The 27644-nt window shown below is 36.3% G+C and overlaps 3 protein-coding genes across 3 annotated transcripts; all 3 read right to left on the bottom strand.

The window, feature by feature from the left end:
* Positions 1-923: 923 nt before the first annotated feature.
* LOC141666346 (uncharacterized) lies at positions 924-8049 on the bottom strand. The gene is made up of 9 exons (XM_074472337.1): positions 7675-8049; positions 6962-7166; positions 5872-5962; positions 4137-4282; positions 3779-4022; positions 3492-3596; positions 3230-3412; positions 2866-3067; positions 924-1581 (listed from the first exon to the last, which is right to left on the bottom strand). The coding sequence occupies exons 1-9, from the start codon at positions 7937-7939 to the stop codon at positions 1094-1096; spliced, it is 1929 nt and encodes a 642-aa protein (XP_074328438.1). The 5' UTR covers positions 7940-8049; the 3' UTR covers positions 924-1093.
* A 2428-nt stretch (positions 8050-10477) lies between these two features.
* On the bottom strand, positions 10478-18943 carry LOC141666340 (sodium-dependent phosphate transport protein 1, chloroplastic-like). Its single transcript, XM_074472332.1, has 10 exons — positions 18429-18943; positions 18141-18248; positions 17369-17524; positions 17018-17233; positions 16661-16870; positions 15773-15910; positions 13498-13599; positions 12584-12649; positions 12190-12274; positions 10478-11022 (listed from the first exon to the last, which is right to left on the bottom strand). The coding sequence occupies exons 1-10, from the start codon at positions 18825-18827 to the stop codon at positions 10928-10930; spliced, it is 1575 nt and encodes a 524-aa protein (XP_074328433.1). The 5' UTR covers positions 18828-18943; the 3' UTR covers positions 10478-10927.
* A 5677-nt stretch (positions 18944-24620) lies between these two features.
* LOC141705815 (uncharacterized) lies at positions 24621-24995 on the bottom strand. Its single transcript, XM_074508707.1, has one exon. The coding sequence runs from the start codon at positions 24993-24995 to the stop codon at positions 24621-24623; it is 375 nt and encodes a 124-aa protein (XP_074364808.1).
* Between the last annotated feature and the right edge of the window lie 2649 nt (positions 24996-27644).

The raw sequence follows: 27644 nt of genomic DNA, 5'->3' as shown, positions 1-27644 counted from the left end.
AGTATCCTAATTCCTTTCAGATTCTTCTTGGTATAACACTACTACTTGTCCACAATTTCAAGAATTCCACATCATTCAGAATTCACCATGAAGACCTGAAAATTGGAGCCCGGCTCGTTTATAAGAAGGCTTAATTGTAACTTAACCCTGAAAGTATCATACGTTGTACACACAGTGTTTTCTTGCTCAACATTTATTTCATTCTATTGTTTGGTGCAAATGAATTATACTTTGTTTCTACCTTTACTGCTTTGCTCTGATATTATATTTGCATGTTATTGAGGTCTTCTTGAACCCTTATTCCAGTTTTTTTTCTAAAGTTGTACATACTTTTTGCTTGCTTTTGGCAACTTATACAAGACAAATTATAAAACCTTGTTAAACATGGATCATTAAGCACAGGTAAAAAGTTTAATAGAAATTTAAATTGTTGGGAATTGAAAGTTTACCGAGAGTATGTCCGATGGGGATTTCAAAAAGGGTGTCAAAATGCCGGTCTGTTGGCTACCCTGAAGACTTAAGGTGACAATCAAAGTAGCCAACTTTGGGCACCCTTCATGAATGAAAACAATGCAATATATCCTACTAAATACATGTACCTTCATATCTATTTTTAATTATACTTATTTGACAACTTTAATTGCTAATTGTTGGAGTGAATTTTGGTTTTTAATTATACTTGTTTGACAATCTTGAGTGCTAATTATTGGAGTGAATTTTAGTAAAAATGGTATCAAATGTACAATTGAAAAAAGATAAATAATATATTAATATTATTAATGAGTTGGCAATTTTCATTTAGCCCACGTCGGAGATGCTCTTATAAGTTTATACCTTATTTTCAGGCATGGTACTTACTTGATTTCAAGAGCATTAATGGACAAATATTACTAGATGCTTCCTTCCACACCTTTTCCTCCAAATGATACAGAAGATGGTCACTTGAATTGTATTATTTAAGTGCAAAATCTGCCAATTAGAGAAGTTACAGCAGGAAAAAAAACAATAGCAAAGTGAAAGCCGTGTGAACTGAGTTGCACATACATTTCACAAAGAATACAAGTTGAAGTTCTGTTTTAATGAATAACTAGTACTAAGTGGCTTTCTTGCTGGTTCTTAGCCCAAAACCGAAGGGAAACAGAGGATCGTAGGAATTCATTTCATGATGTGTTGGCAATTGATCAACACTCCGAAACCATGTAATTGGGAGTTGTCCTTGGAATTCATAATCTCCAAAGACAACATCGGTAATACCATTGCCTTCACTGCCAGGTAGCCAAGCAGCAACTAGAGCATCTACTTTCTCCAAAAGCCATGGATATAGAACCAAAGGCCTTCCACAGATTAATATTGCAAGTGTGGGTACTTTATCAGCAACTGAGCTTATAAGTTCGGATCCGTCAAAGGGGATTGTAAGCTCGGAGTTATCCCCTCCAGTTTCTACATAAGGAGCTTCTCCTACAGCAACTATTGCAAAAGAGATATCTTGTCCAGCAAACGTATCTGCGGTTGGATTTTCCTCGTATACTATCTCTGTTTCTTCTCCCACTGCCTCTCTGATAGCATCCAAAATGGTTGTCCCTAAAAATGGAAGATCACAAGTCAAATATGCGGAGCAAACAAATAATAGAAACTGTCCACCTTATGTCCTCTTTTAATATCAGACTCCTAAAGTTGTATGCCGAATTATTTGACAAAGAATAAAGTCGGATGTATAAAATGTTTCTTTTCATATCTCATCTTGTGCAGCAGTAGTAAGTGATTTTCTTGTGCACCAATATCTAATTTTTGCAATTAAATCTTGCAATTAGCTTGCCTAATAGACAAGACATGAGTTAACATATATCTTGATACTTAATCTAAATCTAAACTACATATACTACACTACTAAATCAGAAACATGAAAAGTTTGGTAATCAGTCAAGTAGTCGGTCTGGATCGGAGTTAAAACAATAACAATATGGACTCTTTGGGGCCGTATAAATATTATAAAAACATGAATTATTCGAATTGAGTTGATATGGACAAGTTATTCAAAATTTATTTATATTATATGTTAATATATGTTAACTAATATACAAGCATAGCTCTATGTGATACTGTGTTGAAATATATATGGAGTACTACCCTTTAACATTTTATGTAGGATTATAAACAGAGTTGTGTAGAAGGTCATACCATCACACACATTTTACTCTCTTTTATATAGATTGCAGTAGACCCTTAACTGAATTACAGATTCTCACACGTATCAACTTTAACTATTGATCATGGATTAAATTTTTGTATTTCTTGTGAGCTTCAACAATCAAATAACAGCTATTGCAACAAGTAGATTATGAACTACTTAAAACGGTTGAATTATCCGACTATACATATAATAAGCTAAAAAAGGATTCTAAGTTCTCTGACTATGCTTTTAAAGATAACTAGCTAGTGTTCTTTTATATGTATTAATCAAGTACCTTACAAATCAAGTATTATTCCAGTAACTTAATTGTCAAATTAATTACGTGCTTATATATCTTATAACTTCCTTTCGTGTGTGTTTTATCCGTGTCCTTTTAAGTTGGGTTTGAATAAAGCTAGACTGTTCAAATTTCAGCTTGTCTGCTGTCCACAGATAATCAGAAAAACTCCCATCTTTGAGGATCCTCAATTTTTCCTAATTCTGCTAACAGACAGTATTGCAAAAAAAAAGACACATGAATAGGCCAGAATGAACATATAAGCTGTAAGCATCTAACTGATTCATATACAAATTATATTTTTACTCCTTAAAATCATGCATGATATTAATTTCACTCCGACCGAAAGTCGAAAGAATTTGGAACTCAATTATGTCAAGCAATCATATATACGTACCAACTGTAATTCTGCCACTGGTTCCTTCCCACGTAGCCGTCCACCCTCCACATTGATATCCAAGATCATCAGCATGTTTCCCAACTACAAGAATTTTTTTGGCATTTTTATCTAGTGGCAGAAAGGGCTTTTTTGGATCCTTCCCATTCTTCAAAAGAACCAAGGATTTGCGAACTGCTTCACGTGCTAGTTCTCTATGTGACTGCAATAATAACAACCAATGTAAATAAATTTTGTGCTCAGTTATCTAGTCTGTTCTCCCGAATTTCAGGTTTTAAAAAGGTATTCAAACTTGCTGAATATAACCACCCAAGCATAGGAAAGGCTATAAATATTAATTTTAATATGTTAAAAACAGATATACCTCGCATCCTACTATATCTAGCAATGATCTATCAGAGTAAGGATATTCAAATAGTCCAGCAACAAATTTGACTCTCAGGATTCTTTTAACAGCATCGTCAATTCTGGACATTTGTATATCCCCCGATTCCACCAGATAAAATAAATCATCCAGAAACAATTCATATCTGAAAGGCACCATCACCTACAAATTTTATAAGGTAGAAATTGATGTCAGTTACATGAAAGGACCTTCAGCATAGGAGTTAATTTTCAATTTTTACCATGTCAACTCCTGCATTGACAGTTGATAAAACACATTGTCGGTAATTTGAGCCATGGGGATCGGAAAGTCTATCAAGTGCTTCCCAGTCAGTAATTACCATACCCTGCAACAACATCCATTCTTTATATTTTTCTTTGTATACGTCTATAAAGAAACGAGTTTCACAGTAATAATGCAGCAATGCACATAGTTCTCTAATTAGAAGTAGCATGCTTATATAGAAAAGGATGCCCCTAATTATGATTCTGCTGGGATTTAGAATAATATATTAATCGGTTACACTACCTTAAATCCTAGCTGCTCTTTCAGAACTTTGGTTAGCAGGAAATGGTCAGTGTGCAGTTTCTTCCCATTCCAACTTGAATAGGATGCCATAACTGTGCAAACTCCCTGAGCAATGCAATCAAGGTATGCTGGCATATGGATCCTCTCCAAATCATCATATGTTACTAGAGTATCCCCCTCATTTTTACCTTTATCAGTGCCCCCGTCACCGACGAAGTGTTTTGCGCATGCAATCACATTGTTTCTGGAAAAATTTGAAAATGATTGGCTCATACCATAAATCATATAGTAAAAGATCAAACACGCAAATATATGGAATGGAATGATTACACAAGATTGCAAAGAATAATTTATCTACCTTCCAGCTACAAAAGGATAGCCCTTTTCATGTCCTTGTGGTGGCTCCCCTTGCAAACCTGATACAATGGCAGTCATCTTTCTAACAATTCCCGTGTCCTCACCATAACTCTCATAGCTTCTTCCCCATCTAGGATCTCTGCATACCTGCTAGGATTGACTACTTAACTGAATCGCAACAACATTGTCCACCATGTATGATACAAACACAATGGTACTCATAGGAAAAAGAGAAAAGGGACAACATTCTTTTCCAAATGGATTTTGATGACAATCCTCAAATTTCGTATGTTGAATGGTTTGGACCAGAGCCTAGTTTAGATTAAAAACTTTTCTACCACAGTACCACTATATATCTTTAACTAGAAAATTGCACATAATATATGCTTCTTTCTCCTTTTTCCAAATCATAGACAGTCATATCTCGAACATACTTTTATTGGTTCATTTTGTATATCACAGAAGATATATAAAACACTACAAGTGCATTTCACTCAGTTTGGTCTGAACTCTAATCCATAATACATTAAAAAGGGAGCGGTCTGACCTATCCACGATTACATTTACAAGCTTCCAAACCTCAGGATTTCAAATCATAATGTTCACTGTTAAAATATAGATTTCCTATGAAGATATAATTTTGTTTTCAGACTCATCATTCTTGCAAAGAACCTGAGATGGTCTTTGCAAGGATATAAAATCTAATACTGAGGTGTATAGCAGCGAAATACGAAGTACAGACAGGAAAGACATAAAAAACATCCGGACTAAGGTTATTAGTACTAATTGATCTGAATAGGAGGTCAGAATAACCTAGTTTTACTCGCAACTCATCTGCCTACTACAGGTCAAGAGTTTCTTTGAATTTGGTCAAAAAACCCATATTGAATGACATGGCAAATATTTGTGTGAATTTACAAAAGATATCCAAGCCTTTCTTCGTTACGGGGACTATATCACTACCGCACTACTACTGGAGTATTTGCAAATTTTGTTATCCATCATCTATCAGATTGAATCTTAAGATCATTTACTTACCCAATCAATATTATAAAGTCAATATTCAGTGGCTTCAAGTATGTCCCAAATAACCATCTTAATTTTGTTCAATAAGTTGCTTGAAAGATGAAAATCTGTGATTGATGTATATCTTTATGGTAATTACTAATCACCGCTTAGTGTGCTTCATTTGATTTTTGTTTAAAGGTATAAGATTTATCAAGTAGTTTCCCATGACACCTCGAGGTTTAGGATGAGTTGGTCTTCTAGCATGGTATTAGAGCTTAAGTACTAGTTTGATCAGGCACCACCAATATTCCATATAATTAGGACACTGAGCTTATGATCATGGACTCCTAGCGATCCATTCTGAATAACAAAATACTTCCAAAAACTTGGGTTCCGACTAGATAGATAGCATTAAAAGTTATAATATCCATTTAGTGGCTTTTCCAAACACCTCCTTGAAGCATTTTCCTGTCCTTTCTACACAGTTCTTTTTTTATTATTCATTACGGAAAAAAGTGTAATGTTTTGTTAAAGTACTTGCCAAGCATAAAATGAGAACGTATACTTTCTATACCCCCAAAATGGAAATTACGATGTTAAACAGGACAGTTAAATATTATCTCACATTTCGAACTGTATTAGGATAGGTGTTCACTCATTTCAGGTATCACATGTATAAGTTCACTTATGTCATATGTTTCGATATCATGAAAAGTTTCACCACTTACAGCGATACACGGAGAAAAAGCATACTGAACGCCACTAGCTCTAACTTCAAGAGCCGTTGCAACCCCAATCCTTCGTGCTAAGTCTGCATCTCTGTATCACAACTTATAAAAATTGAGTGCTAGAGAACATATAACAAAACTTTTATGTTTGACTACTATGAGTACAATATTCTACTATTTCAGCTATGTGCCTTAAAAATACGAAATATAGCAGTTAATACCTCCCCTCTGTTTGGACAATATATATATAGAAGCATTAAGCAACTAATTAGCAGCTTTTACGTTTTACCAAAAAAAAAAACTTATTTCATTTAAGAAAATTTAACCTGCCTCTAGACTCATGTTTGTGGCTGTTTATGACGTAAGGATTATGCTTTAAATTAGTTATAAAGATATTAACCAGAAACCAGGGAAATGTAGGCATTAAGAGGAAAGCTTATCTGAATCTTACATTATATTCTAACAATACGTGTAGCAGATTAGGTCAACTTATTGACAGGCCTGTGAATATAAATGTAGCAGATTAAACAAGGGAAATTTGTTAATTCTTTGGCTACAGATCTCTTGGTGAATCACAAGTATAGGCCGTCTTGATATCTTTAGCAAAGATATTACACATACAGTGTGATACAACTTGCGAACATTTCAAGGTCTCAATATTGAACAAAGGTGGAAGCAAATCGATGTCAATAACTGATATGTTAGGAGCTTGCTTGGTCTATAGCAACAAAATTTAATATAAGTTAACAAAAAAGCAAAATTAAAGATGAAAACTATAGTGTGACATTGTAGTTGTCACGACCTTTAAACTATGCGATCCGGCTTCCATTCTCCTTGGGGGCAAAAATGCTATGATGTCACCGTAAAACTATTTTAATACTTTATATGATTGTGTACTGACTAAATTTAGCAAATGATGCATTCATGCTACTCTTAATATTAGAAGTACATATGTCTTTAGGGAAAGTTTTAACTTTCACACTAGAGATCAACAGCACTAGTCACCTCGTAATAAGTGATGACAATGTCTTAAAAACACAAGCAATCAAAATTATAGGCGTAGAAGTGAACTGAGAGAAAAAGACGAAACCTAGTAGCTCCAAGACCAATATTATGTGGAAAAACAGTGGCACCATAAACATTATTATTCCCATGAACAGCATCAGACCCATAAAACAAAGGTATCCCCAGTCTAGAATCCAATGCAGCCTTCTGAAACCCATCCACCATATCCGCCCAATCCTTAGAATTTGCATTGTCAAATGGCTTACTACCACCACCACTAAGTATACTACCTACATACATAAAAAACAAAAATTCAAAATACAATCATACACATTGAGGCATCAAACAAGAACACCGAATTTGCCCAAACCCATGTAGACATAATAGGTATTAGATCATCCAACAACCCACAATCCATAAATGCTAGCAACTTTGATATACATTATACATACTAGACCATTCAACAACCCGCAATCCAGAAAAGCTAGCAACTTTGACATACACTAAACATACTAGACCATTCAACAACCCGCAATCCAAAAAAGTTAGCAACTTTGGTATTCATTATAGTACGTATTAGACCATTCAATAACCCGCAAAAAAAGCTAGCAATTTTGATATACATTATACATATTAAATTAAACCATTTAACAACAACCCGCAATCCAAAAAAGCTAGCAACTTTGATATACACTGTACATATAAAACCATTGTAACAACCCACGATCTAAAAGAGCTAGCAATTTGGTATACATTACACGAATACTAATAAAAAACAAGAAAAAAGGATAAAATTACCAATGGATAAGTCAGTGATGGCAGAAGGGGTAGCAACAGATCTTTCAATTTGAGTCATTTGACCAATCTTTTCTTTGATTGTCATTTGGGAAAGAAGGTCTTTGATTCTTTCTTCAATCGGAGCATTTGGGTCTTTGTAAATCACCTTACTTGTTGTACTCATACTCAAGCTGCTCATCTTCACACTTCTTGTTCTTTTGTAACTACAAGTAGAGTTGAAAAACAAACAAGAAGATGAAATGTGCACTGGTTTGGTTGAGATCATCGAAATGTGAATAACTTGTACTAGTCCTGATCCTATTCAACATTGGATTAGTATTTATATTAATTTATTAGTAGATGGATTAGTACTTGAACATATTTGCTGACAATGTGCCACGTACACAGAAATTTGGATTTTTTTAATCATATGATCACTTCATTAGTCAATAGGTCATTGATTGCTGAATATTTTTCAGTTATTATCGTGTAAAAAACTACTTTACAGAGGTGATGAATCAGATATTAACGCGTTTATGTTTGATGATGGAAGATATGAGGAGGATGCATACATTGGAAAACATTTATTAAGGAGCATGCTTACTCAACTAGATGTCAATAATACAAGTAATGCTGGATTTGGATGTAACATAAGGTTTTTCGAAAATTAAATATTTTATCATAATCGGAAATTAAGTACCGTCCTCCATACTATAAAGGAAGTGATTCAGGTGATAATAATTTTTATATCTTAATAGCGCCAACAAACAACTGTAATCTGCTCTCCGAAAATGAAGGATAATTATTCGGCACATTTCTTTCTCGTATTATATATCAGTTATCACTGTCATATAAGCCGTGCTATACACACACTGATTAATAACATTTGTAATTTTATTATTTTATATCAAATTAATTTATGAAAAATATAAGTATATATTATTGAAATTAATAAAATTAAAATATTTTTATATTATTTTGTATATATTATATTATTGAAGGATTCAAAATTTAAATAGTTAAAATCTTAAGTGTTTGGTTCCTATAAAAGAGGTAATATAGAAGTTGAGTGTGATTAGAAATTAAGTTGGATAATTATTCATAAGAGTACGTAGTTATATTAGATACATGGTTTATTTTTCTTAATTAAATTATAATTATTTAAACTTTATTTTAGAAGGTGTTAACAGACTTTTATGTAAGGTGTGAACCAACCAACCAAATTATCCTATGTTTTGCTTATAATAATTTAAGAAAAATATAAGTATATATTATTGAGATTAATGAATTTAAAATATTTACATATTATTTTGTATATATTATATTATTGAATGATTCAAAATTTAAATAGTTAAAATCTTAAGTGTTTGGCTTCCTATAAAAGAGGTAATATTAAAGTTGAGTGTAATTAGAAATTAAGTTGAATAATGATTTATAAGAGTATGTAGTTATATTAGATATATGGTTTAATTTTTTTAATTAAATTATAATTATTTAAACTTTATTTTGGAAGGTTTTAATAGACTTTTATGGAACCAACTAACCAAATTATTTTATATTTTGTTTATAATAGTATAGTATAGATAGATAGATAACAATAATATTTTTATGGGAAAATTAAATGATAGGTCCTGAACTATTCCTGTTTTATTCGATAGGTTCCTGAACAAAAGATTCCGCAAATCAAGTCCTTTAACTTTCAATTTGTTTGGAATCAGGTAATTCCGTTAAAAAGATTTTGACGCCGTTAGAATCTTGCTCACGTGGCAGTTAATTTTAAAACATCGTGAGTTGACGTGTAAATTGACAGAAAAACGTAATTAAATAAAAAAAACATACTAGTTTATATACATACGTTAACAGAATCCACTATCCATATACATACACATAACATATTATTAGTGCGGGTTACTTTTAATATTAAGATTTTATTTTTATATAACATTTATTTTTTATTATGAAACAAATAAATTATAAAAGATAATAAAATACAATATATATGTATTTATGAAGTTAATGACATGAATGGATTTCATACTATGAACAGGTTAAAAAATCTAGATAGTTATGATCTTAAATTTGAAAATAAATCTGTATAATGCGTCTAATGATATATAATTATATAAAATTTAATAATGATATAACACATCTATATTATATTATTAAAACAACGATTGGTAGGACAATACTCATATTTTAATATTAATACTTTAGTTCGTTTATTTTACAACTTGAATTTTATTGTAATTTTTGGTTAATTGAACTTTGACACTTAACTCGTTTATTAATCTTATTATAATTAAATTGATTTTAATTGTTTATTTAAAGATATCTCAATTTTGTAATACTATTTTTTCATTAAAATTATACATATCAATTCACTTGTAATAATATAGTATTTGAATTTTAGGTAACTCGAATAGATTCCACGCTGTATTTATATTAGACCTAACATTTTAGTATAAATTAAATTAAATTAATTAATAAAAATAATAAATTTTTAGGTTAAATTTTTTTATTAATTTTAATATTATATTGATTTTAACTTATAATATATCATTTTAAAAGTCATGTGCATGGCATGTAATGTTATTTTTTATTTCTTAATTTCATTTTTATTGTTGAATTTTAGTCAAATTCACTGCCACATCAGCAAGATTTTGACGGCATCAGAATCTTTTTAACTGAAGGACCTGATCCAAAAAAATTTGAAAGTTAAAGGACCCGATTTGCGGAAAGGGACTTATCAATTTATTTTCCCTATTTTTATTATGCTGACGCTGAAAATATGTTTTTCATAATACGAATGTGTGAATAGGCCATATGTGTAAACACGAGATCTTGGACTTATACTATCTGTTTTCCATTTGATGTAAACAAAATTATGGTAGGAATAAAAATTCCCTTTATTTACAAGTATTCACAATTTTTACTTGGCTAAATTTGGTCATTTGGTCCATAACAATATACAGAGTATGTCAAGTTGTTGATTTGATTCATCATCTTCCCTTCTCGATGGTTAAATGGCCTCTGAAATGGGGCCATTTTTACCAAATTGGAGGAGCTATGGCTGTATGACATTCTACAAAATAATTAGGTTATCTTGACAGTGATGTATCCACCTGCTCCCTTCAGTCCTTGGAGCTAAACAATAGTATCAACAATCTGCACCACTTCCCGACTGATTGCGCTCTTCATCACCATTCCATCTTCAATGTTTTACTTGGGACTCATCGGTGCAATAATGATCTTCAGATGAATGAAATCATACGAACTAAATTATTTCCTCACCAGTCGAAAAAAGATTCCATATTACAGTTCCCACCAAATATAGACCTACTGAGACCTTGAAGACATCATCCCAAGAACCTGAAAATTAGTAAACATTATTTCTACAGGCCAAACAAACAGTAACAAGATCCAATATTATCCTAAATGACATTTGGGATACGAAACTGAATGGTAATGATTATAGCCAAGAACTAATTCTAGTCCATCGGGTAGTTAAAAACATAATAAGGAAAATGATTGAGGTCACCCTCGGTCACAAGGTCATTATAGCAAAAAAGATTATAACCATATATATTCTAGGCATCAATAATCAAGGGGTAATACATTTTTTCTCTTGCTTTGAGTGGATGACATTGTTCTCACAGCCTCCTCCAAACTTTTCTTCTGACAAATTACTCCAAAAAAATTTTGGAGGTAAGGTCAGTTACATTAGAAACTCCTCCACACATGGCTCCACTTAGACTTCAAACCTCAACCTCTTGTTTTGAGTATCCACTAAACAAAGGGATGACGAAATATCTCTATGTTGAGACAAAAAAATTCCATGTTAGATTTAGTTCCGGTCTCCTTCCTTTTGGGCATTGTATGACACTATTCATAGTATGTTCCTCTTTAACGTAAATATAAAGGAGATTCTGGAAAATGGACATGCAAAGGAGATTCAGGAACATGGACACGGCTGCATGTAAACCGGTGAAAACTCCTGCCAAACAGAATGCTGACCATTTGGAAGCTTTTCAAAACCAAACATCACACTGTGGTCTTGCGATTGCGGGAGTCACCAAAGGACTCCTTTATCCTTGTTTGTGGAATTGGTGTAATCTCTAAGTCTCCACTCTCACCATTTGAAGTGCGAAGGTGTGATAGTGTATAAGATAAATATGCAACTAAATTATATATAGCCTAGTTTGTATATAATAAGCTATCTCATCTAATTATCTCTTCTAGCGTTCACAATTGTCAAAGAGAAACATCAATTTTAAATTTAGGCCTCCCATCTGATTTTAAATTAGATCGAACCCATACATCATAGCTTAAAACTGACTATTTTAAGCCAAGTATCTCATACTCGCAGGCCAACCAATTATAGTAAACATTTCTAACCACATTTGTTTGTTATTTATCATCATAATATTACGTATATTAATTTATTCTGATGTTAATCTTAATCTTAGCATAGAATTGAATAACTTTTGACACTTTAAAGGTATTACAAGTTTAAATGCTTGGAAATGCAATATGTACCGTGTTGCAAGATGTAACCGGTTGCTGCTGTTCCCAAAACTCCAGCCAACACACCAGCAGTATTGGATAGACCAAGCAGTACTCCCTATTGAACAAGCGACAAACAGACTTAACAAATAAATTCATGTTAACTGCGATAAAAATTGCCATCTTCTTTCGCCATATAAAGATTTTTAAACTAATGACAGAATAATGTGCGAATAATTTTTATATTTCGTATGAGAAATAATAATGTACGACTAAGAAAATGAGCGCAAAATACAACATCCAAATACCGGAACAGTAAAAGAATGATGTAGTCAGTTTATGTCTCTATCTACCATAAAACACTGATCAATCTTTTAAGCAAAAGTAAAAAACCCAAGGAAACTCGCAATACATAAACTCTCCTTACCGAATATCGAGGAGCTATATCTTGATGATTTGAGTATAAACCAGATTGTGAGAATGCATCAGTTCCCTGTTCGAAGATAGTGTTAGCTCAAGTGCAATTAGTAAGAACGAGCAAATAAACCATCTTCTTCTACTTTTTCATTTCATAAAACATCAGTTCGGATCGATTTTTTTTATATCAAAATTACTCTTGTTTGTATGACGTTTTCCTGATTTACTAATTAGTATTTTGAATGAAGTAATTTAAATGAATGTTAACTTATGCTTTTTATGTAACTTAAACAAGTAAAAGCAACTACAAATTAACAAATCTTACTAAAGTTAAATATTTAAACATCAAGTAAGAATCACAGTTCATACTTTATTTGCGCTCAGTAACATGAAAATTTATGCCACACGTAATAATATAAACTAATATGATGCCACAAACAAACTTGGCCTAAACATGAGGCAAGTGTAATCTAATTTCATGTGACGTAACTTTAAGAGACAAGTTAAACTGTACAAATATCTCTTTAATTTTTCGTTGTCCGATATTTTGGTTGGGTTGACAAAAAATGGCACGTGCAAGTCCCAGGATTAGTTCTAATTGTGGATATTACATTCTCATTACCCTTATTAACGTTTTCTGCATTAAACTGTGCTAACAAAAAGTCGATGAATAACATTACAGTTAAAAAAAGAACAAAGTTGTATAGGTTTGAAGGTATGCACAAATGAAAAGACTGATGACTCGGCAAAAGCTCAAAGTTTTTAAAACTTCAAGGAGTTTTTAGTAGTTGTATTCAGATAATTCAAAAACAGTTATGCTGCTAATGCTAATACAATTAATGAAGTTACAACAATCTGGATAAATATATTCAACGATTAGAAGCCAAGCTCAGCTATGTATTAACATGACTTATAAAAACAAACCTGGCTGCATGCCATGCACAAAACCGCCATTCCAGGAGAATTTATATGGCTCAGCTGCGTCAAGAAAAAAGCCGGCCCCAGGAACCCGATAGTCTGCATAATCTGAAAAATAAATTACAGTTAGGACATTTAACATAATCAAAATCCTCTTGAAATATAAGTAAGCTGTAATACGTTACTTTTGTACAGAACAAGCAAGTGGCAATCACGAGCTACTTGGATAATATATATAGACACACACACACACACATACATTTATAATCTCAAATTAGTGACTCATTTTCACATTAAGTCACAATATAAGCAAACACATTCTATCCTGCAATTTAATAAAGGTGTATAGAAAGAGGCAAAGTATTCAATTCACTTCACTTCTATCTTCCCATCCAAACCAACTATAACATCACATACATAAGTATTCTATTCACTTTTGTGTGTCACATTGGAGTATAATGGTGTCTCATATGGTAATGGACTTATAAATAAAATAGAGAACCATTTTAGAAGGAAGATAAAAGACTTAGGAGAGGCTGACAGCCTTGAGAAAAGCTAAAAAGAAGACACCCATCATACTAGTGCAATGACAAATAAGATGTAGTCGTAGAGGAACAATCAATGACCTTTAAATAACAGGAAGCAAGCTCTACTTATATCGTTAACACCCTTAATAAAAAACATAGATTAAGACAAAATTTACTCCCGTTTACAACACCAATATGGTTCCTATAGATCCTAGGTCAGAATTCTTTGCAAATGGTCTCCCTTTCTATGAGAAAAAGAAAAAGAAACAGTACAAAAGTGTTTCATCTGGCAAAGTTTTCCAAATAAATACAACTCCCCAAATAAAGAGTCTGTAGCAAGAAAATGGCACGACAATGGTACTATGCTTTTAAATATGTCGACATTGTGTAATTAGTAAATTGCGGATTGGTTATGCTTCATCTTTGAATTTAAATCAATTTTACCATTCCTAACTTTTAAATAAAAATTTATCTTTATTAAAACGCTTTAAAACTTATTGTTCGGCAGCTTCCTACACAGTGTAGCTCACATTTTTTAATAAATATATGTTCTTACATATCTTATAAGGATGATCCACGCATGCTCATACATATAGTTTAAACTAAGACATCATTTATAAAAAATTGGGAGCTGAATCTCTAATTTCATTTGTTTTGATGCAATGGGTTAAATTTTAATTGATGTTATTTTCAATTTTCTATTATTAAATAAGAATGTCTTCAAAATTGTTTTCATAGCCTGAAAGAGTGTGGGCTTATTAACCCTCACTGAAGTGTAAGATTTTAGGTCAGAATCTTTTTAAAACAGTCACATCTCTACTCTTAAAATTACTCCCAAGCTCGGGAAAAGATCTTCATTTAACACCCTGATTTTCTTCTGGACGTTCCAAAGCTAGTGTCCACTTTCTAATTTTGACAATATTTCAGCTCATTTTCACCATCACACCTCCACAATTCTCTTGAAAAATAATTTTTTAAATGAACAGGCTTACATTTAGGAATGTAGAATGCAAGGATATAAATTTAATGTCAGATGGAAAAGTGCGATTATGAAAGTTCTTGAGGTAGGAAACACTTGATAACACATTCCACATAATGGTTATACTACCAGCGATATCTTGGAAGTAAATGGTCCACCATCATTACAACAAAATCTGATTTTCTCTTTGCAGCTTAAGTGAACAAAGTTCAGATATTGTGCATCAAACTTAATAATGTATGGAGGACACAAAGCTAGATAGATAAGTCATTTGACGCACTAAAACCCGACTGAATAACCCTTCAGTGGAGCTCAATTTCACAAGAATGATGAAAGCCCACTCTGCTGCCTAGCTAAAAATAAGAAATTGGTACCCAAGCCTAAGGAGTCAAACCAACCCCAAGAAGATCGCAACGAACAACTATTTTAATTTCATAAGAGATAGGGCTGTGGTGATCTTATTACTTGCTAATTGCTGTATTAAAATCTTCTTCATATTGAATAATCTATTCTTCTGTATCTTCGTAAGTTAGCTCGAAACAGTAAACCTGTGTGTTCCTACAACTGTGCTAATTATCATGTCTTCCATAGTTTATATTAACTCACTCATTCATAAATTTTGAAAAAGAGGAATTGTTATTTGGAAAAAAAAGTGTATGAGCATCAACTTTCTGGGGGCGATTGCTAGGAAGATATTAGCCACTTCGATTAGGGATGATCACATAGAGAACTAAACAAACTTCAAAACATATAAAACCAACATATATAACCATACCTTTCGAACAGATGTCACGGAAAATCCTCTGCTCACAAGTGTATCAGCAATCCAACCACCAAGATTGGCAGAAAACGCCATTGTAAGCCAAGGCAATACACACAAAAGCCCAGACTCGGTTAGGTTGAACTTCAGGACCTATACACGATTCAGTCACTTGGTCAGTTATTATCTGGCTGTTCCAGTAATGCTTCTTCTTAACCATTTAGATGTAAATTAGAGAACATCAGCTGTAATCATATCTGTAACCCCGATGCTGGCAGCTGATATGTGCACCATTGTTATTATTATTAATCCAGATCTGGGATAACATTGCAAATAAATGCATGTTTGTCGATATAAGATGTTATTTGAAGATAGTACTCTTGGTTTAATAAACTTAAATAAGAGGTCAATATCCTGACAATATTGGAGTACATTGAGCACAAGTATTATGCATATGTTCACACTGCCCTAGAAAATTAGAAATCTGGGAAATATCTGGCCTCCAGAAACCTTGTGTTCTTTCTACTTTAGTGGAACAACTGAAACACTAGTGGCGTCTCCAAAGTGAAACACTAATGATGTCACTAATATCAAATTTAAAGTTAAGGTTGTGCCAAGGGTTGAGTGAAACAGTTTATTCAAGTCCACAGCATAACAAAAAAGAAAAGAAAAAGGAAGGTAACCTGCCTCGTAAAAAGAGAAAATTTACCAAGGTTGCAAACTCAAAATAAAATGGACTAATTTTGATAAGACCTTGACACTAACTTGAATGGATACAAGTGAGGATGACAGACAATGTTGTTTAACTAATTATACTTCTGGTAAGATCTCCACAAGGTAACAAAACTACTAAAGGCCCTCATCGACTAGAAGAGCACATGATAATTTCTAAAAGTTAGATACCTGGTTATAATATGTTGGCATCCATGTGAGAAGAATGAATGTTCCCCAATTATGACAAAAGTGACACACTATTAAAGCCCATACAGGACCTTTAGACAATATTGCTTTCCAAGGTATACTTTTTACAGGTTCTTTACAAACTCTGCTGCTAAGTATCAGCCTCTTTTCTGCAGGCCGTAGCTCGGGATCTTCCAGAGGAGAACTTTGTGCCTACAGAGATAGGTTGAGGTTAAGTGGAAATGCTAGGTGTAATAAAACTAAAGAGAAAAAAATCACAATACAAATCTTTTTATGCACAACGAACAATTTTCGTTTTCTTAAAATTTGCAACGGAAACAGCAAACATGAAACAAGTACCTTACTTAGCCATAATGCAACCCAAACTGTTCCTAGCGAGCCAAAAGAGTAAAAAACAGACGGCCATCCATACTGATGAATTAGAAATGGGGAAAATGCTAGTCCAGTAACAGATCCAAGGTACATTCCACTGTACACCAGTGCCAATGATCTACTTCTCTCTGAAACAGGAACCCATTTTGACAGCAAATTATTCATAGCTGGCATAGCAACACCCTGGAAATGAAAGAACTTATGAACATGAAGAATGCGAATTAAAATGTTACAGTGCTACTGTGAGGTAGCTATGTAAGTAAGAAACTCTTAAAATATAGAAACACCAGACTAGTAATACCAAAGAAGAAAATTAACCTCGCCAATACCCATTAAAGCACGGACAACAAGTAAGAAAGGCAACCCAAGCTTTGCAGCCACTGGTGTAAGAACGGTAGCAATAGACCACCAAACCACTCCAAATGCCAGAACACGTTTCCCGCCAACAGTGTCAGCCCAGATACCACCAGCAATCTGAACTCAATCACACAAAAGATTAAATATTTACGCTGTTCAAATGGTTACAAATAAATAACAATTAACAAATGCAGGTGGATGTTCTACATATTATGATCCAAGTTTTCTACTCGCATCAAAGCCATCAAGTGGTTTAAGGGGGTATCTAGATAATTCAGCACAAATCTAGATAACCCTAATTAAGGAGGGACGAGGTTGAGTAATATTTCTCGCAATGTTTATGACACCAACCCGATAAAATCTACTTCAACTCCTCGAGTATATCTCGCTATATGAGTAACATTGATCCGATGAAATCTATACAACACAAATGCACACTGTAATGAGGATCCTTATTATTTTCTATCTGTTAACATCTATGATGCATATTGACCCTTGGTCGATTTGTCTCTATATATAGTGAGCAACAATAACATAAGAGTACTTGCCGATTGTGAGTTAATATACAATCAATTTGAGAAATATTTTCTTCCATTTCTAGTTTAATTACCCTCCTCATTTCATTTCTTAAAATGACCAAATAAATACACAACAAATAGAGTTTAAGTATCCTATAGTATACCAAATACTCTACATGTGGAGATGTAAAAATGTAGGCAAGTAAAGCAAGTACCTGAGTGAGAAGGTAACCCCAGAAAAAAGAAGACTGTATCAAACCAACAGTAGTGGAATTCCAATTATACTCCGAAGCCATGGGAAGTATAGCAATACTCATGTTCACCTATCATATATAAGCCATTCTCTTTCCAAATAAGCAACTCAAAATTAACCAACACAAATGCATAAATAAATTATATTAAAAATGTTCCGCAAACAAAACATGTTTATGTTTTGCAATGTAGTGCTCGGAATATAATTGGGGAGTCCATAAAAGTCTGAATAAAGTCCATAAATGGCTTACTCTATCCATATTGCACAACAGAAAAGCCGAGAAGCAAAGAATCACAATAACCCATCGCTTCGGAAACTCTTCCCACCACAAAGCATCATCACTTCCTACTTCACCCTCAATCTTATCATCATCATCAACTTTCTTGTCATCCTTAAATCTAGGAATCGAGTCCGGAGGTGAACCAGTGATATCATACGGTTCAGACTTAACATCCGCACAAATCTTGGTTCCGCTTCTTTTACGTAGTAATAATAACGCATCACCTAGTCTAATATGACTTGTGTAAAAATGGCAACAAGTAGTAGTAGTAGTAGTAAGATAAGTGTGTTTTCTGGTGTCGGGAGGACGGTGGTGATGCGGCGGAGAGTGGAAAGAGGAGACAATGAATGCTCCTCTGGCGCAGTTCATTGCCGCAGCTCCGATCAAGAAGCAGTTACAGAGGAGTTTGATATTTACTTATTTCTAACTGGTTCTCCTCTTCACACGTGTCGTCTTGCTTTGTGGATAGCGGCCGTCTTTTCTTTTTGTTTTTCGGACAACCTTATTATTTTATTTGATTTTGATTTAGTATTCCGAATATTCCTCCCCGGATTAGCATTAGTATTTGTTAATCCGTCCGTCCCTAAAAATTAAATAATACAACTCAAATTTAGCAAATATTTTTTTATTTTACTTAACAATACATTTCCGTACCTTTTATTCAAAGTTGTAAATCTATTAATTATATAATTGTATCAGTAATATCATGGATAAGTTGATCATCTTTCTCTAATTGCGAAAGTAATCTCGCTGACTTAAATTCTATTACCAATTTCACCTTGTGTGTTGATGGTTTGAGTTGAATGATACAATAATACGAAAGGTGAGTTTGTTAAATGTCTGCATTATCAGCTATCTCAGAGGACTACTGATAACTCTGATGCGCGGGCGGCTCCTTACGACATCGTTCCCTCGTATCCGGGTAGGTATTAATGATTCGGGTAGGAGGCTTCAGGTTTTCTGTAAATTATGGAATATGTAACGTTTTTCAGATTCCCCCCTCCAATTTTTTGAATTTTTGACAGTTACTCTCCTAGAAAACCGCCCCACAATGATTATGGGGTTTTAATGGGCATTTATATGCGTTTAAATACACATATATTTTTATATATGTGTTTTATTTTTTTGTAACTGATTTTTCTGCCATTCCCGATCTGCCACGTGGTAGAGTGGTTTTTTCTCGGTCCCTCTATAAAAGGTCGGGCTTCCACCTCTTTTCTTTTTTATTCTCTCAAAAGAAACTGAACAGTCTTTTGTTTTTCTCCTTTCTCTCTCGCTTTTCTGCAAAACGTCGTGCTTGTGGTTGATTTTTGCCGCCGCGTTTCGCTGGTCTCGCCATTAATCCCCCATTAACTTGTAAGATCTTCATTTACTTCTTCGATTTATTCCTTGGTTTTTCTTTTCGATCTTGTTTTTATTTTCTCCAAGTTTTCGCATGCCTCGATTTTGCTTTTTTATCCGCACATAAGTGGTAGAAATCATGATTTTTGGCTTCGTTTTGTAGTGGATATGTGATTATGTATGTTCAGATCTGTGGATTTTTGGTGTCTTAAGCTCGATCTTTGTTGATTTATATGGGTTTTTGGTTCGATTTTCTGGGTTCTGCAAAATATGTTCCTGATGTTCTTCGCTTGAATAAGTGTATGTATATGCAAAAAGTGCATAATCTGCTTTTTGATTCTCAATTTGGCTGTTTGTGGGTTTGTGTTTTAGTTTGGATCCGGGTAGGGGGTGTAAGACCCGGATCCGGGGTAGCTATTTGGGCAGAACTATTTTAATAGGGTTTTTCAATTTGTTTGGCTGCTTTGGATCCGGATCTGGGAATTTGCCATCCGGGTCCATGGTGGTTTAGTTTTTTGGCTTGTAGTTAATATGATCCGGATCGTTAATGTTTCTCCGGGTTGGACTTGCATTGGTGGTCCGGATCATTAGGTTATGGTAAAACTAACATAACGTACTTGATCCGGACCGCTTAGCAAAACAAATAAAATATGTAGGGCCCAGGCTAACTGACCTTCATTTTATTAGGTATATGGTCCGGACCAAGGAGCGGGCTAGGAGAGTCTTTAACTGCTACCCAACCTTTTCTGGAGGCGAGAGTGATCCTGGTTCTTTTGGTAGAGAACCGATCCGGGTCGAGATGGTTAAGAAAGCCTCCCCTTCCACCGAGATAATTTCGAAGTTCCGGTACAAGAAGATTCCAGGGGGTTCAGTTCCCTTCACGCCTGAGGGTTACTGGATAGACGTAAAATATCATTTTCTTGAGAAGCCCGCGGAGATTGAAAACGAAGTCTATTATAACAGGGTTAGGTATGATAGACAGCCTAACGGTCACCCCGGGGTGTATAACCAAGAAGCTCTCGAGAGAATGTTTGCCGAGTTTCCTATAAGCCGGGATCATTACCAGCTGAAAGATTCGTTCTCTGAAGCGGATTCGGGTGAGATGGATGAGGCGGTTCGGGATGCTTTCCAGTTGACCCCCGATATCGAGTGGAGATGGCCGGAACCACATGAAAGGATCTATCACCGGCCGGAAGACGGCTTTGTTCCGGTCTATATGGAACATCTTAGATCCGGGTGGAGCCCCCGGTGCCATATGTTCATCAAACACCTCTGCAAGCATGTGTACAAGATATCCCCGATGCAGATCACTCCGAATGGGATAAAGTCGATGACCTGGTTTATCGCTTGCTGCAATAAATTCGGATTCCTGCCGACTTTGAAGCTCTTCCACCAGATCTTCTACCTCTCTAAATCCAGTCAGAAGCCTTTTTACGAGATTAAATTCTGGGCCGTAGAGTGTGCTTATGTTCCGGGTAGAGCCAAGCCAATCATGCACCAGTCCTCTTTGAAGTACTGGAATGGGGAGATTATCCTGCTGAAGGGATATGACTTGTCTTATCTCCCCTATTTTACAATTGAGAGCGTTTAGACTAAGTTCAGCACGGCTGTGCTTGAAGGCCGGGCTTTGTCCCAGATTAGGTGTTTCTGCGACTCCCTTGAGTTCCAGCCGACCCGGGACACGTTTATGAATCATAAGTTGCTTTTTAATCTTGGCTGTAAGTTTTTCTTTAATCTATGTTGGCCCTTGATCCGGATCCTTCGCTCCGCTTGCTGATCCGGATTAAGGTTCTTTTTGCTTTTTACTTGTAACCCGTTTGGATAAAATGTTGGCTCTTGATCCGGGTCTCTTGCTTCGCTTGATGATCCGGATCAAGGTCCTGTTTGCTTTCTTGTAGTCTGTTTACATAAGATGTTTGCCTTTTGATCCGGGTCTCTTTCTTCGTTTGACGATCCGGATCAAGGCCCTGTTTGCTTTCTTGTATTTTGTTTACATAAGATGTTTGCCTTTTGATCCGGGTCTCTTGCTTCGTTTGATGATCCGGATCAAGGCCCTGTTTGTTTTCTTGTATTCTGTTTACATAAGAGGTTTGCCTTTTGATCCGAGTCTCTTGCTTTGCTTGACGATCCAGATCAAGGTTCTGTTTGCTTTTTTGTATTCTGTTTACATAAGATGTTTGCCTTTTGATCCGGGTCTCTTGCTTCACTTGACGATCCAGATCAAGGTCCTGTTTACTTTCTTGTAGTCTGTTTACATAAGATATTTACCTTTGATCCAGGTCTCTTGCTTCGCTTGACGATCCGGATCATGGTCCTGTTTGCTTTCTTGTAATCTGTTTACATAAGATATTTGCCTTTGATCCGGGTCTCTTGCTTCGCTTGATGATCCGGATCATGGTCATGTTTGCTTTCTTGTAGTCTTTTTACATAAGATATTTTCCTTTGATCCGGGTCCCTTGTTCCGGGATTTAACCTTCTTTTGTTTTACTTCTGCAGGTTTGCCTCACTTCAACTGTAACTTTCTCATAATCATGTCTTCTTCTGCTTATGTTGCGGCATTCAATACCCTCGGATTGGCCTTTAAGACAAGTAAGGGGGCCCCGGGCCCCGGATCTAGGTATGCCGATATTGAGGAGGGAGCTGAATCTTCTGTTCCCCAGAACATCCCGGATCCGGGCCATGAGTCTGAGCCTGAGGTCCAAGAGATCCCGGGTAATGACGATCCTCCAAGGAAGAAAAGGAAGTCCGTCCCAACCAAGCCTCCCCGGGGCAAAGTCGTGGTCTCCAACTGGGTCATCTGCGACTCAGAGGGAAAAGGTCCAGACGGGAATGTCGTGAAGATAGGCACCAAGTCTCTGATCGACCTTGCCGGGTTTATTTCCAGCATCCCCTCCGAGCATGATTGGGAGGAGGTTGAGGGGTACAGCATGACTGCTGCCTTGAAGAGGGTAACCGGGCAATGGGGGCAGGTAATTACTGAACTACTATGTTTTTAGTCCCGGATTGCGCCCCCTAACTTTGTTTCTGTACTTAGTTTCTACCTTGTCTTTTTCCAGCTTAGGAGCGCCATATCCATCTGCTCAGATGTTGATTTTACGGAGATCCGGGAGGCCAACAACCGGACTAACATTGAGAAGTTACGGGCTGATGGTTTAAAGGGTGAGCTGGAAGAGGCCCGGGAGAGCTTCCGGATGGTTGAATCCGGATTGAACGAGAAGCTGAAGGAGGAGCAGGACCGGGCTGAGGGTCTTACTAAAGAGGTGGGGAGGCTGAAGGCTGAGCTTGCTGCTAAGGAAGATTTGAACAAGGAAGCCATAATTGCTGAGTTCAAGGCTAGTGACGTTTATAACTTCGAGGTGGCTCAGGCAGGAGTCCCCGAGGTCCGCAGAGCTTGGCTTGTTGCAGAGAGGCACATAAAATCCAACCCTTTGGCCAACTGGGACAGTTTCATTCAGGAGTTCCTTGTTGTAAAATCTGTTATCGAAGAGGGCAAGGGTGAACCAGAACCATATAACGGGCCCAGCCCCAGTTTCCTCTAGATCCGGACCAGCTTTGTTAAACTTCTCGGGCCCAGACCCGGTAATTTCCCTTTTTCTAGGATTCCGAATTCTCGTACTTTGATTTTCTGAACTTGACTGTAATATTTGGATTTGTTCTGGGTCAGGCATTGATCTGGATTATGCTTTAAATTTGACTTTATTTTCCTTGTATTTTCCTTTCATTCTAGAAAATATTTTCTGCTTATCTTTTGGTCCGGGTAGGGCACTCCAACTGGAATTTTTTGCTCTCACGAGCAGTCCGGATCCTGACTTTTAATCCGGGCTGTGGGTATGTCCCCCAACCCGGATTGGCTTTATAGCCGGGTTGTTCCGGGTATGAAGCCTTCTCAGGGTTGACTGCTTTTCTTATGGTATATCAATCCGGGTATGGTACCATAACCGAATTGATAGTTGCCCTCTACTTTTTGTACTTAGAAAATAATCCGGGTACACAATGGTTGCTTTTGACCCGGATTTGGATTATCATCCGAGTTTGTTTTGGTTTTTATATTGGTTTTCAATCCGGGTATGATATCTCCCCGGATTGATGAGTGCTTATTTGCTTTATGTGCTTAGAAATCAATCTGAGTACATAATGGTTGTGGCAACCCGGGTCAGGAATCTTATCCGGGTTGATTTTGCTTATAATAATGCTTTCAATCCGGGTATTATACCGATCCAGATTGGTGATCGCTTATTTTGCTTTATGTACTTTGAAAACAATCTAAGTACATAATGGTTGTGGCAATTCAGATCTGGAATCTAATCCGGGTTGTTTTTGCTTATAATACTGCTTTCAATCCGGGTATTATACCGATCCGGATTGGTGATTGCTTATTTCGCCTTATATACTTCGAAAACAATCTGAGTACATAATGGTTGTGGCAACCCGGATCTGGAATCTAATCCGGGTTGTTTTTGCTTATAATACTGCTTTCAATCCGGGTATTCTACCAATCCGGATTGATGATTGCTTATTTTGCTTATAATGTTGCTTTCAATCCGGGTATGAAACCATAGCCGGATTGATGATTGCTCTATTTACTTATAAATTTTCTAAGTAAATAGTGGTTGCTTTTATTTTTTGCTTCCAATCCAGATGTGAGACTATATCTGGATTGTTTTTTATTTTGCTTTCCTTACTAGTAATTTTAAAGATGTAATAGCTTTCTAGGAAAGGAAAAATTCTTTTCATTGACTTAAAATTTTCTTCATACAAAATATAGGATCATAGATTGGTTGCTTGCCATAGGCTACAATTTTTTGGTTGCTTTTGGTTGCTTTATTTTCTGAGCCTGAGTCCATGCCAATTGTTTGGGATCTCGGATTCGTCCATATTCATGAGCTTGTATGTTCCTGGCTGTAGAACTTCTTTAACTTTGTATGGGCATTCCCACCTTGGCATTAGTTTCCCAGTGTTGGTAGGATCTGATGCTTCTGTGTCTCGGAGAACTAGGTCTCCAACTTGGAAGTTTTTGACCCGGGACTTCTTGTTGAAGTGCTCTTTAGTTTTTTTCTCGTAGTTCTCCATCCTTGCCACCGCCTGGTCTCGGACTTCATCAATTAGTTTAATATTTGTTCTGAGCCCCTCCTCATTTGCTATTTCATCAAAATTGATTGCTCGATATGAGGGGGATCCTACTTCAATTGGTAGCATAGCTTCAGTTCCATAAGCCAGTTTGAAGGGTGTTTCTCATGTGCTTGTTCGGGGGCTTGTTCTGTCTGCCCATAGCACATTAGGCAACTCTTATGGCCATTTGGTTTTGCTTTCCTTGAGCCTCTTCTCGATTCCCCCGGAGAAGTATTCGATTGGTTACTTCGACTTGGCCATTCCCTTGAGGGTTGGCTACAGATGACCTCCTGTGCCGGATACCCTGCTCTTTAAGGTATGATTCAAATTCTGATCCAACGAACTGTGGCCCATTATCTGAGACCAGTACTCTCAGGATCCCGAACCTCATTAAGATGTTGTTCATGAACTTGATGCAGTCTTGCTGGTTTATTGTGCTCATGGTCTTTGCCTTTACCCATTTGGTCATATAATCAATTGAGACTAGCAAGTACCTTAGGTCTCCTTTGGCCCTGGGGAAGGGTCTCATAATATCAATGCCCCATACAACAAAGGGGATTGGTGACAAGACTGAAGAGGGTAGGACTGGCCTCATCCGGGTGACATTGCTGAAGATTTGGCATTCTTTGCATTTTTTCACAAAATCTATTGCATCCTGGTGAATAGTTGGTCAGTAGTACCCTTGTCTTATGATCTTGTGAGCTAGGGCCTTTGCGGACATATGATCCCCGCATATTCCTTCGCGAACTTCCATCAGACAGTACTGTGCCTCCCCTGGGCCAATGCACTTTAGGATTGGAGATGAGAAGGTCCGGCGATAGAGTATTCCCTCTTCAATAAAAAATTTTGTTGCCTTGGCTTTTAACCTTTGAGCCTTTCATTTGTTTTCCGGGAGCTCTCCCTTCTCCAAGTAGTTGATAAATGGGGTCATCCAATTAGGGTTGTTGTCTATTTCCATGACCTCTTCAGATTCTATGCTTGGTTTCTGTAACTCTTCGAAGTAGACGGAGCAATCCAGGTCTGATGAGTTTTGAACAAGTTTAGATAGTGTATCAGCTTTTGAATTTTGCTCTCTGCATATTTGAATGACTTGTGTTTTTGGTATCTAAGCGAGGTAGCTTTGGACCAGAGCCTAGTATTGGCTAGAACTGGATCGTTGGCTATGTACTCACCGTTTGTTTGCTTTACCACGATCTGCGAGTCGCTGTAGATTTTGAGATCCTGGATCCTGAGGGTTTTTGCTAGCTTCAATCCTGCTATCAGGGCCTCATATTCCGCTTGGTTGTTTGTTGCTGAAAAGCCAAAAGAGATTGTTGTTTGGATTGTGAATCCTTCTGGGCTCTTTAGGATGAGCCCGGCTCCTGATCTTTCATTTGTTGAGGAACCATCAACGTTGAGAGCCCAAGCTCCTATATCTTGATCAGTGTTTCTCTCATGGTCAATGCTTATAGGCACAGGCTCTTCTTCCGGGAAGTTACATTCTATGATGAAATCAGCTAGAGCCTGGGCTTTGAATGTTGTTCTTGGAATGAAACTCAAATTGAATTGACTTAGCTCAACCGCCCAATTTACCAACCTTCCCGGGATATCTGGCTTGTGTATTATCTTCTTTAAGGGTTGGTTAGTTACCACACGTATCTCCCTTCCCTGGAAGTAATGCCTGAGCTTCCTTGATGCTGTGACCAAGGCAAAAGCAAACTTTTCTAGCCTTGAATATCGGGTCTCCGCATCTTTTAGCACTTGGCTCACATAATAAACTGGTTGATGTTTACCATTCTCCTCCCTGATCAGGGCTGCTCCAACTGCCAGGGCCCCTGCTGATAGGTAAAGGGATAGGGGCTCCCCGGGTTGGGCTTTGGTTAACACGGGTGGTTAAGAAAGGTACCTTTTAATTTCTTCAAATGCGCTTTAGAATTCCGAGCTCCAATTAACTTCTTTCTTGTTGGTTGCTCCTTTTAACAGGTCAAAGAATGGTAGGTATCTCTCGGCTAGCTTTGAGATAAATCTTCTGAGTGCTGCCAGTGACCCTGCTAGCTTCTACACATTTTTTTGTGTTCTGGGAGGTTTCATCTCCTGGATTGTCCTTATTTTTTCTAAGTTTGCTTCAATTCCCCGGTTGCTTATCATGAATCCAATAAATTTTCCCGCCCCTACTCCGAATGTGCATTTTTCTGGGTTGAGCCTGAGTGAGTATTTTCTCAAGTTGTCAAAGCATTCTCTTAAGTCTCCTATGTGACCGGGGATTCTTGTGGATTTTGCAATCATGTCGTCAACATAGGATTCTAGGTTCCTTCCAATCTGGTCTTTGAAGATTTTATTCATTGCTCTCTGGTAGGTTGTTCCCGCATTAGTCAATCCGAAAGGCAGCATTACATAGGCATAGACCGCCCTATGGGTAATGAAGGTTGTCTTTAGGATATCCTTGGGATTCATCTTGATCTGGTTGTATCCCGAGTAGGCGTCCATAAAACTCAGCATGACGTTCCAGGATGTTGCGTCAATCAATTTATTAATATTTGGCAAGGGGCAAGGATCTTTGGGGCATGCACTGTTTAAGTTCGTGTAGTCAATGCACATTCTCCATTTCCCGTTTGCCTTTTTTACCATTATGACGTTTGCCAACCATTCCGGGTACTTGACTTCGCATATGATCCCATCTTTGAGTAGTTTCTCAATTTCTTCATCTATTGCTTTTTGCCTTTCTGGGGTAAAATTTCTTCTCTTTTGCTTAACTGG

Source organism: Apium graveolens, chromosome 1, assembly GCF_009905375.1.
Source record: "Apium graveolens cultivar Ventura chromosome 1, ASM990537v1, whole genome shotgun sequence".
Lineage (NCBI taxonomy): Eukaryota > Viridiplantae > Streptophyta > Magnoliopsida > Apiales > Apiaceae > Apium > Apium graveolens.
This window is presented reverse-complemented; position numbering and strand designations above follow the sequence as displayed.

Coding starts and splice junctions, on each gene's coding strand:
- LOC141666346 (XM_074472337.1), bottom strand. CDS start 7,939: ATGATCTCAACCAAACCAGTGCACATTTCATCTTCTTGTTTGTTTTTC. Junction 7,167..7,674: donor CATCACTGACTTATCCATTG/GTAATTTTATCC, acceptor TTATGTATGTAG/GTAGTATACTTAGTGGTGGT. Junction 1,582..2,865: donor CAGTGGCAGAATTACAGTTG/GTACGTATATAT, acceptor TTCCATTTTTAG/GGACAACCATTTTGGATGCT.
- LOC141666340 (XM_074472332.1), bottom strand. CDS start 18,827: ATGAACTGCGCCAGAGGAGCATTCATTGTCTCCTCTTTCCACTCTCCG. Junction 18,249..18,428: donor TGTTGTGCAATATGGATAGA/GTAAGCCATTTA, acceptor TATATATGATAG/GTGAACATGAGTATTGCTAT. Junction 12,650..13,497: donor TGTGCATGGCATGCAGCCAG/GTTTGTTTTTAT, acceptor ATCTTCGAACAG/GGAACTGATGCATTCTCACA.
- LOC141705815 (XM_074508707.1), bottom strand. CDS start 24,995: ATGCTACCAATTGAAGTAGGATCCCCCTCATATCGAGCAATCAATTTT.